The following is a 12,534-nucleotide window of genomic DNA, read 5'->3' on the forward strand; positions in this document are numbered from 1 at the left end:
TTTACTTTTGAATATCTCATATACAGTTCCTTTTCCCACATTTTGTTGAGTTACAAGGTGGGATAAAAAATTGATTTAAGTCATTTTTTGAACATGATCTAAACAAAATACTATGTAATGTCAAAGTGGAAGAAAAATTCTAACGTGTAAAAAAAAACTAAATAAACACTAATATATCTAGATTACATACAGTTGAAGTCGGAAGTTTACATACACCTATACATTTGAACTCGTTTTTCACAATTCAATCCTAGCAAAAAGTAATTGTCTTAGGTCAGTTAGGACCCCACTTTATTTTAAGAATGTGAAATGTCAGAATAATAGTAGAGAGAATGATTTATTTCAGCTTTTATTTCTTTCCTCACATTCCCAGTGGGTTAGAAGCTTACATATAGTCAATTAGTATTTGGTAGCATTGCTTTCAAATTGTTTAAAACTTGTTGATGCTACTCATCCTGGTAGTGGGATAATTGTCATCAGCAACCGCTGAATAGCATAGCGCCACAGTCAAATAATATTACTAAAAAATATTCATATTCATGAAATCACAAGTGCAATTTAGGAAAACACAGTTTAGCCTTTTGTTAATCCACCTGTCGTGTCAGATTTTTAAATTATGCTTTACAGGGAAAGCAATCCAAGCGTTTGTGTAAGTTTATCGATAGCATAACATAACATTATGTACACCAAGCATTAAGTAGCTAGGTCACGAAAATCAGAAAAGCAATCAAAAAAATTGTTTACCTTTGATGATCTTTGGATGTTTTCACTCACGAGACTCCCAGTTACACAACAAATGTTCCTTTTGTGCCATAAAGATTATTTTTATACCCAAAATACTGACGTTTGTTTGTTGCGTTATGTTCAGAAATCCACAGGAAAGAGCGGTCATGACAACGCAGACGTATATTCCAAATAATATCCATATCCATATCCACAGAAACATGTCAAACGTTTTTTATAATCAATCTTCAGGTTGTTTTTAAAATATATATTCAATAATATATCAACCGAGTATGTAGGTTTTTCAATAACAGCGGGAGGAACAATGGCGGCTTTACTCTCTTGCGCAAAACTCACTCTGAGAGCCCCCACCTATCCACTTATGCAATGTGATCCTTCACGCTAATTTTTTCAAAATAAAAGCCTGAAACTATGTCTAAAGACTGTTGACACCTTAGGGAAGCCATAGAAAAAGGAACCCGGTTGATTTCCCTTTACATGGAGGATAGGCATGTATAGGAACAGAGAGGTTTCAAAATAAGAGGCCGTTCCTCAGGCTTTCGCCTGCAATGTCAGTTCTGTAATACTCACAGACAATATTTTTACAGTTTTAGGAACTTTAGAGTGTTTTCTATCCTAATCTGACAATTATATGCATATTCTAGTTTCTGGGGCTGAGAAATAGGCAGTTTCAAATGGGTACGTTTTTTAGCCAAAAACAAAAATACTGCCCCCTAGCTTTAACTTGAGTGTAACTGAGTCAGGTTTGTATGTCTCCTTGCTCGCACACGCTTTTTCCAATACCTTGACTTTGTTGTCATTAAGCCATTTTGACACAACTTTGGAAGTATGCTTGGGGTCATTGTCCATTTGGAAGACCCAATTTCCACTAAGCTTTAAATTCCTGACTGATGTCTTGAGATGTTGCTTCAATAAATCCACATAATTTTCCATCCATTTTGTGAAGTGCACCAGTCCCTCCTGCAGCAAAGCACCCCCACAACATGATGCTGCCACCCCCGTGCTTCACGGTTGCGATGGTGTTCTTCGGCTTGCAAGCCTCCCCCTTTTCCTCCAAACATAACGATGGTCATTATGGCCAAACAGTTCCATTTTTGTTTCATCAGACCAGAGGACATTTCTCCAAAAAGTATAATCTTCGTCCCCATGTGCAGTTGCAAACCGTAGTCTGGCATTTTTATAGCGGTGTTGGAGCAGTGGCTTCTTCCTTGCTGAGCGGCCTATCAGGTTATGTCAATATAGGACTTGTTTAACTGTGGAGTTTCCTCCAGCATCTTCACAAGGTCCTTTGCTATTGCTCTGGGATTGGTTTGCACTTTTCGCACCAAAGTACATTCATCTCTAGGAGACAGAACGCGTCTCCTACCTGAGCGGTATGACGGCTGCGCGGTGTTTATACTTGCGTACTATTGTTTGTACAGATGAGCGTGGATGAATACGACGTGTGGAGGTCTACTAAACAGAGTTCTTTTGATTTTCCCATGATGTCAAGCAAAAAGGCACTTAGTTTGAAGGTAGGCCTTGAAATACATCCATAGGTACACGTCTAATTGACTCAAATGATGCCAATTAGCATATCAGAAGCTTCTAAAGCCATGACATCCTTATCTGGAATTTTCCAAGCTGTTTAAAGACACATTCAACTCAGTGTATGTAAACTTCTGACCCACTGGAATTGTGATACAGTGAATTGTAAGTGAAATAATGTCTGTAAACATTTGTCATGCACAAAGTAGATGTCCTAACTGACTTGCCAAAACTATAGTTTGCTAACAAGAAATTTGTGGAGTGGTTGAAAAACGAGTTTTAATGACTCCAACCTAAGTGTTTGTAAACTTCCGACATCAACTGTACGTATTCAACCCCCTGAGTCAATACATGTTAGAACCACATTTGACAGCCATTACAGCTATATATATATATATATATATATATATATATATATATATATATATATATATATATATATATATATATATATATATATATATATATATATTTCTGGGTAAGTCTCTAAGAACTTTGCACACCTGGATTGTACAATATTTGCACACTGTTCTTTAAAAAAATATTCAAGCTCTGTCCAGTTGGTTGTTGAAACAATGATAGACAAACATTTTCAAGTTTGCCATTGATTTTCAAGCCGATGTAAGTCCAAACTGTAACTATGCCACTCAAGAACATTCCATATCGTCTTGGTAAGCAACTCCTTATTGTCCTGCTGAAAGGTGAATTTGTCTCCCAGTGTCTGTTGGAAAGCAGACTTAACCATGTTCTTCTCTAGGATTTTACATGTGCTTAGCTTTATTCAAATTATTTGTATTCTAAAATACTCCCTTGTCCTTGCCAATGACAAGCATACCCATAACATGATGATGCAGCCACCACCATGCTTGAAAATATGAAGAGTGGTACTCAGTGAGATGTTGTGTTGGATTTCTGAAGGCACTGTTATTGTTTATCATGAGTATAAATACAGCTGCCAAACTTCACAATTTTAGGGCCCTTCTACAGCCCACTCTGCCTTGCAGTAGGACCAAATAAACACATTCTCTATAAAGCTGTCAGCGAAAATGTACGGAAAACCATACTTGATTCCTTACTGAGAATTATAGCTTTGTGGTTAAAGTTATATGGCCTGCTGGAGTTGGACCACCCCAAATGGTGGATGGAGGTAGAGGCTCCAGCCCAGGCCTGTACATTTACTCTCATTCTTTCACAGTCTGAATGCTGAGAGACTATGATGGTCAGCAGCACATGAAGTGTCCATTACCATCCAAAATACTTCACTTCATAGGGTGGAGTGCCCAGACGTATAGGAGAGAGGAGAATTCGTTTTGGATAAGAGCATATGCTAAATGACTAAAATGTAAAATCTAAATGTAAATGGAGGAGGAAAGTGGAGGAGAAGAACGTCTGCCAGGGAACAGCTGCCCCTGTAATTTATATTGATGATGGGACTGGCTGGCGTGGCGGTCTGGCAGGGAGCTTCCAGGGGTTTGATCACTCAGGCAGGAAAAAAGGAGAGAGATAAGATAGAGGGATGGGCTCTGTCTTTGGGCTCTCTGGGCTGAATGGATGGGGAGGGAGGTTTCTCCCTGAGTCTGCTCAGCTGAGACCACAGAGACACTCAACACTGGCCAGTCTGGCCCTGCAGGAGACGCAATAGGAGAGCCCAGTCTGACTGAAGTGACGGTACTCAGGATGTGGATGTAGCTGGAGAGACATAAATAGTGCCCTAGTATAGCTAGCCTTAAACCACCATGTTGGGTGGAGCTATTGTATATCCACCTCATTATGACTACTCCAGCCAGAAGTACTAGAGCTCCTCTCCTAATCCACCAGATCTTCCATCACAGTGTCCGTGACCATTAACTGTCCTTTGAATCATTCCCTGTGCATACACATATTTTGACTCAGGACTATCGCCTCTTCCTGACTGCACTGCATATCAATCAGCGACTTGTTAAAGCGCTTTACTTTGATTTCTTGACACGGATCAGATTTGAATATTTCTAATTGAAATGAAAGTGTGCAGTCCAGTCTCTGCCCAGGGCTTTGAACCCAGACTCCTAAATCATGCTCTTTGATTTGAGGCCCCTTCCGGTGTAGAGGTGCTTAGCTCTGGTCTAATTAAGACAGCAGTGGGTTATCGGATAAATGGTCAAAGAACTCTGTTTTACCTTACAGAGGAGAAGAGGTTGAATATCAAACACACACACTTCAAACAAACACTCCATTCATCCCTCTGGCCAGGCAAATAGCTTAACATAAACATCTACCTGACCTTAACATTATTTTCAGAGACAGAGTTTATGTGACTGCTTCACTCAGGTAGGGCTGGCTAGAGGACCAGCTAGTGCAGGCCAAAGACCACTTTTTTTGTGTTTTACAGGGAGTGATCTAACCCTGAGACAGTCAGTCCACTTTTACAGAGTATCCCTACGGCCTTCCCTCTCCACAAGTTTCATTGTGATGAACAGAGTGAGAGCATAACCTTCAGAGCTCGACTCTCCCACATATACACACACAGATGGAGACATGCGCACGCACGCACGCACACACACACACACACACACACACACACACACACACACTACAGTTTGTAGATGCATTTATGTTTTTGTATACATTTATGTCATATCTACAGTCTTCAACTGAACAGTTCTCTAGGAAACCATCATTTTTCAACATAAATATTGTGTGGCTTCAGGTAAGAGGCAGAGAATCTCTGAGATTGCCTACTGTTGGCATTTACATAGCATTCATAGCACCATGCTGTGTCACAAACCATTCCTTTATCTCTGTATTTCTCTGATAGCATCTCTCTTTCAGAAATGCACAGCACTTGTAGTTAACCCAGCCTCTAAAGGTTTCAAACAAACCACATCCTTGTATTTTTTTAAGTTGCAAGCCTTGCAGAGAACAAAGAGGAGCTTCAGCAAACTGTCTGGCTGGGATATCAGAGCATGATTTCAGACAGTCATATGACTACATATCATTTCAATATCCTCTCTGCCGTTATTAAAATATTCTCTCCAGTTCTGCACACAGATAGGAAATAATGAAGAATTGCAATAATAAAGAAAAGTTGACTTGGGAAAATGTCAAAGTACGAGGTCATGTTGCTGTTGGAGGTCAATGTGTGATGAGAATATTACAGTACACACAGTAGTAATAAAAAAACACAATCATTGAATCTCTTTTCATCCTAAGTATAAGGTATACTGATGTGTCTGATTTGAAAATAGGTGGTTTCATAAAAGCAGGCCAGTAGCTAATATGTTATGTTGTTGTATTCCATAGTTTTGCAATAATGTGGGCTAATGTCCATATTTCAATCATTTTGGTATTAATTTCAAACAACAAGTGGAATTCATGCTATCATATGGTTTGTACTCACAGGTATGCGTCTTCTTTGTTACTGAAATACCTGAAAAATAAAGGGAAACAGACTTGTTAGAGCCACATTAAATCTGAAAATTGAGGACAGTCATACAATATCCCTGTGCCTATATAACGGGGGTCAGTGTGCTGCTAAAAGCTCAGCTTCATCCACTGCCCAATACTGGGCTCGAACCAGTGATCCTCTGCTTCGCCACACATGTGACCGCCCTTCTTAACGTTCTAATGGTTAAAGCCACCCAAAAGGTACCTCTTGGATGGCTCCATCCGCAACATTTCAAGCTAGCTGTGGAGTGAGCTTATGTTACGTTCTTAACTCTGTTACACCTAATAACACCTAACGCCACATGGCTGTGTTGCTATGTGACTGTGCTGCTGTGGCCCTGTGGTTCTCCTGTCTCTTGGCTAGGTCACAGAGATTATAGAGGTCCCATGCAGGCTCAGGGCAGTGGTGTGACTGGCCCACCTACAGCCCTCCTACTGAAAAACCCATAGCAACAACCCTGGCAAGGTTGCTCAAACCCCACGGACAGCATCCAGATCATGATTTATTTTGTATTTTTTTCTAGAATATAAATCTGCACAAACACTGTAATGCCCCCATGTGTGACCTCACAGGGCCTATAGTCTGTACATGAGTAAGTCTGTTCCCCAGAGCGGAAGACAGGACGGCGGCGCTGTGACTTCACTCTGAGTCAGACCTGTGTTTCTGAGGGTGAGGCAGAGAGGGAGCGGTACTGGCAGTCCTCAGCCTTCCCCCCTTCGGGTGTCAACTCATCGGATGAGCCTCCCTGGCTCCAGCTTTGTCTCCGGCTGCAGCCCCTCTCGTCTGCAGCGTGGGCCTAATGCCCTGAGAGTCCGACGAGGGCCAGCGCACAGCCAACCATGGGCCCCAGCGGGCTCCGATGCTCATGCTTTGCAGGGCGAAAGAACACTAATAGATCCCACTTGTCATGCGGAAGCAATGGCTAATTTTTCTACAGCTTGCATCTGAAACTCAGGGGATGGCGGGCTGACATGATTCAATAATTCTCCGGCAACTGGCCGGAGATAACAATGTTTCAGACATGTTTGAGGGGAAACGAGTCAAAGAGCAACGAGGGGGAAAACAAATACTGTAAGCTTGTCAACTCTCTGTACACAGACACACATTGGATATCAGGTCCATTGAGCAGAAAGAGAGAGGGGAAACAGCAACCTAGAGGCCATGTCTCTGTGATCAGGCTACAGCATTGTTCCAGTGCTCACGGCCAAAGTAATTGTCCAACTGAGTCATTACACAAGAATAAAAAACAATTGGTAATCCTCCTTTAATTCCAGGTCTCAATCAACTAAGGGTATTCAGTGTTAGCCTCAGAGGCCATGAGGGAGTGGTGGCGTCAAGGTGTTGTAAGAGCAGCCAGACTTAGACCTCTAACACCATGTAAGGAACCTCTCTGGTTTCATGTTGGGGATATACAGTATCGGGGGCTTTTTCCTGGCTTCTCTTCAGATCTTACAAACTCTATTATAGACACATAAAATAGACATTTTGAGACTTTGTAAATCAGGCTCTGGTTATTGTTATACATACGATACTAAAGCATGAGTTGTACTCCAGCTATTTCAATGAAAATGCACAACACAATTTCACACTTCGAATGTAAGGAAATTGGTGGAAAAAGCATGGCTGAGTCACATTCTTTCCATTAGATCACAATATTAAATCAGCTCGCTGTTCCGTAAAAGTCTGAAATGTATCTCAAAATTTTGCTTCCCCCAGAAACAGCAATAGACCAGATACAACTAAAGAATGAACATTGTGAACCCTTAGATAAGGGGATTGTCACTCTCCAGAGCATTGCTTGTAATAGTGGAAGTGGCCAAACTAAGAAGTACAGTAAGAGCAGATTTTGTTCTCTTTCAGTTCCTAATTCTCTGAATATGGCTGAGGTCCAGCAACTAGTAGTGGTCTGTGTGACTTAATTCCTGCTCTCCCTGTTTCTCCTTACACTGCACAAGTGGTTCTCAAACTGGGGGCTCGCGATAAGATTTTGGGGGGTCGCGAGTTTGAAACTGAATGACGAAAATACATATTTTAATAGGCTACATATACAATTTGTATTTTATATGTATACCTTTGCCTAATCTAGACCTACGTTATTGCACAAAATTATTCTCTCAATAAACATCTCATCTGTGCTTCAGAGCCAAAAAGTTGTGTGTCTTGAGTGTTCATCAGCATTGGTGTGCAAAGGCAGGTGAGCCCATTTCCAGACTAGTGACCGAAAAGCACTGGTTTCATTTTATCCAGTTCTGCCTGACAAGAACAGTATGTTTATATTTTCCAAATAAAATACAGTTTAGCAATCTGCTACAGATGCATCTTTGCCAGAACCTGGCAATTGAATTGATATTTTTCACATTTCAGATATGCCTAGTCTAGGTCGCTACTGGATATATGTCTGAAGATGGCTGTAACATCGAAATACCTTCAGTACTTACGGGATGAAGATGTAACATATTCTGATTAATTTGTTACGATATTTGTGAGGTAGAAAAAGGCTACAGATAGACCATGCTTTCCAACCTCTGCTGCATACAGGTAGGCTATATGATCCTGCTTGATCTGGACTTTAGAGAAATGACATATCCGTAGTTGATATTGGTTGCTAACATAAATGACTTTCACCTCAAAATGCAGGTGTAAAACAGAGGTAATTTCTATATATTGCATTCAGAAAATGCATCACCGTTTATGGCTGTATTGACAGGCTACATTTGTGTAACATTTGTGCATTTGCGAGCACGGGAGTTGGGAGCTTTGACACTCCTTTTTAGGGGTCGCGGGTCAAAAAGTTTAAAACAATTGCACTAAAACATACCACACTACACTACATTATACTACCCTACATTATACAGTACTACCCTACACTACACTACATCATACATTACACACCTACATTACACTATCCTATACTACACTACATTACATTATACTACCCTACTCCACATTATAAACTGGGTGGGTCGAGCCCTGAATGCTGATTGGCTGACAGCAGTGGTATATCAGAATGCATATCACGGGTATGACCAAACATGTATTTAACTGCTCTAATTATGTTGGCAACCAGTTTATAATAGCAATACGGCACCTCAGGGGTTTGTGGTATATAGGCAATATCCAGGCACTCCGCTTTAAGTCGTGCATAAGAACAGCCCTTAGCCGTGGTATATTGGCCATAAACCACGCCCCTCATGTCTTATTGCTTAATTATACTACACTACATTATACTACATTAGACTACATTACATTATACTAAACTACATTATACAATACTACATTATACTAGACTACAATATGCTACATTATACAACATTACACTATATTACTCTACATTACACTACCCTACAGTCCTCTACACTACATTCCACTACATTATATTACACAAAATTATACTACACAACATCATACTACATTACATTAAACTACACTACATTATATTACACTTTGCTACACTACACTAAATTATATGGCACTACATTATACTACACTACATTACACTACATATATTACACTACACTACATTATACTACACTACATTATACTGCACTACAATACATTACATTACACTACACTACATTATAGTACTTGTACACTACATTATACTACTACATTATACTACACTACATTACACTACACTATACTACACAACATTACACAACACTACATTATACTACACAACAATATACTACACTACATTATACTACACTACATTATATTACACTGCACTACATTATAATACAGAACATTATACTACACTACATTAATTTACAATACACTACATTATACTACACTACACTGCATTATACTACACTACATTACACTACATTATATTACCCTACACTACACTACATTATACTACATCACATTATATTACATTACACTAAACAACATTAAATTATACTACACTACATAATTTAAAAACATGTTTTATTTCACCTTTATTTAACCAGGTAGGCCAGTTGAGAACAAGTTCTCATTTACAACCTCATTTACAACCTGGCCAAGATGAAGCAAAGCAGTGCGACACAAACAACACAGAGTTATACATGGGATAAACAAACGTACAGTCAATAACACAATAGAAAGATCTATATACAGTGTGTGCAAATGTAGTAAGATTAGGGAGGTAAGGCAACAAATAGGCCATAGTGGTAAAACAATTACAATTTAGCAATTCAACACTGGAGTGATAGAGGTGCAGAAGATTAATGTGCAAGTAGAGATACTGGGGTGCAAAGGAGCAAAAAAAAAGAAATAACAATATGGGGATGAGGTAGGTGGGCTATTTACAGATGGGCTGTGTACAGGTGCAATGATCGGTAAGCTGCTCTGACAGCTGATGTTTAAAGTTAGTGAGGTAGATATAAGACTCAAGCTGCAGTGCTTTTTGCAATTGGTTCCAGTCATTGACAGCAGAGAACTGGAAGGAAAGATGGCAAAAGTAGGAGTTGGCTTTGGGGAAGACCAGTGAAATATATCTGCTAGAGCGCATGCTACGGGTGGGTCCTGCTATGGTGATCAGTGAACTGAGATAAGGCGGGGCTTTACCTAGCAAAGACATAGATGACCTGGAGCCAGTGGGTTTGGAGACGAATATGAAGCGAGGGCCAGCCAACGAGAGCATACAGGTTCTAGTGGTGGGTAGTATTTGGGGCTTTGGTGACAAAACGGATGGCACTGTGATAGACTACATCCAATTTGCTGAGTAGAGTGTTGGAGGCTATTTTGTAAATCGCCGAAGTCAAGGATCAGTAGGATAGTCAGTTTTACAAGGGTATTTTTGGCAGCATGAGTGAAGGATGCTTTATATTACACTACACTACACTACACAACATTATACTTCCCTACACAACATTATACTACACTACCCTATACTACACGAAAGTACACTAAACTCCTTTATATTGTATTACACTGCACTATATTATATTACACTACACTACCATACACTACATTATACTACAATACATTACATGGCAGTACACTACATTATACTACCTACCATACATTATACTACCCTACACAACATTAATACTACACTAACCTACACTACACTACATTATATTACACTACATTAAATTACATTACATTACACTACATTATACTATACTACAATATTACATTACATTACACTACACTACACTACACTACCCAACATTATACCTCACTACCTTACACTAAACTACCGTACACTTAATTTTACTACACTACATTACACTAGCCTACACTACACTACCCTACACTACACTACCCTACAATGCACTGCACTACTATGCACTGCACTACACTACACTGTATGTCAGCCCCATCTGAATCCTGCCGGCTCAGTCCTATCAGCTATCAGTCTTCCATCCTCCTCAAATCACAAACAGCCATTATGTCAATGTCACTAAGAGATATGAAAATCGTTACACCAAATATTTACTTGGACATAGAGGAGGAAATCATTACTGTCAAAACAGTTACAGGCTTGCTTAGAAAAATGGCCTGTTGTTAGGCAGGGGAGGGGAGAGGAGGAAGGGGTGGAAAGCTTGCCCACTTCCTCTATGAGTCATTCAGAGCACTCTGATTGGAGGTGGCATGGGGGAAGGGGCCACAGAGCCAATGAGTGAATCAGGCTGTGGGAGGGGAGGGTGGGGCTAGGCTCTGGGCACTGGCATTGGTGATGCCTGCCAGTGTATGTCTACTCTACTGGATGGCAGGTTCAGAGGTTACTTTGTAGGTGAGTCTCTCCTTGGCAGACAGACAATCTAACACAACAAGCTTGCCGTTAAAAGACCAAAGTAGGGTGTATACAAATCAATGGCCATTAAATTGATGTTCCCTTTAGCCAATACATTTTATTAGCGTTTCATTTTGTTAAATGAAACTTCCCTCATTTGACTACTGAATTTTCTAGTAGCGATTACCATTTGTCACAATGGAAGGAGGGGACAGCTGTCACCTGGAAGTCTTTGATCATTCTGATTCCACCTCATAGTGGTAAACATTCACAGCACACATTCTGCTCCTCAACATGTTCTCTCCAGTCTCTTCTCATGAGAATCGTCCCCTCATCAAATCTGAAAGGAGACTGTGTGCAGACGGCTGGAGGTTAACCTCCACCACATCTATCTGCAGGGGGGCACACATCCTGTAAACATGCCACTGAAACAGGAGTGAAGCGGGCAGGAGAGCGGGCTGGGGCCAGGCATCGGAGTGGTGCTTCTCCAGCACTGCAGCTCAAAGTGACAGCACTGTAATGAAGTCTGAGGCACGCGACAGGCCGTACGTCATAATTTCAGGTTCCTTAAAGCTTGACAGGGAATGATTATCATGGATGGTTATTGTCACCCTCCCTCCCTGGGAGACGCCGGTGCGCTCAGGGGTTGTTGCACCGTGACATTCAAAGTTACAGTCTCCTTCATATAATGGAGCTGTCCTCTCAGCACGCTAATGGGAGCGATTCATTTAACCTGTGCCAGAAACACACAGACGAGGAAGTTCCTAATGCGAGGCCCCTCCCGTGGGGACGTCACACTCTCCCCCTGGCTGCTCCCTGCCTTCCTGCTGCTTGATTCATTGACTGGAGCTCCTCACTTATCATCATTCACTGCTCAGTCTGGGGAGACATGGAGACACTCTTCCTCCAGTCCGCTTCCCGCTCCGCTCTGCTCAGCACGCCTACGCTCCACGCCCAACACGCACAAGGACACGGCCAGCACGGATCAGACCAGGCCAAACCAGCACAGCAGTCCCAGATACAGGAGGCCCCACACACTGGTGTCAGGTAGGGAGTAGCTGTATTCTCCTGGAATCATGGGCTATTGGACACAGGTACTCAAAGCCCATCAGAGTCC

The 12,534-nt window shown here is 41.1% G+C and overlaps 1 protein-coding gene across 1 annotated transcript in view; it reads right to left on the reverse strand.

Moving 5' to 3' along the window:
* The window catches only part of roraa (RAR-related orphan receptor A, paralog a), a 287,099-nt gene that overhangs the window by 100,580 nt on the left and 173,985 nt on the right, over positions 1-12,534 (reverse strand). Inside the window, exon 3 of the mRNA XM_036954955.2 lies at positions 5,648-5,677. Coding sequence (XP_036810850.1) covers positions 5,648-5,677 — 30 coding nt within the window. The remainder of the gene's footprint in view (positions 1-5,647; positions 5,678-12,534) is intronic.

The sequence above is a fragment of the Oncorhynchus mykiss genome, chromosome 2, assembly GCF_057628025.1.
Source record: "Oncorhynchus mykiss isolate SJ-2025 chromosome 2, ASM5762802v1, whole genome shotgun sequence".
Lineage (NCBI taxonomy): Eukaryota > Metazoa > Chordata > Actinopteri > Salmoniformes > Salmonidae > Oncorhynchus > Oncorhynchus mykiss.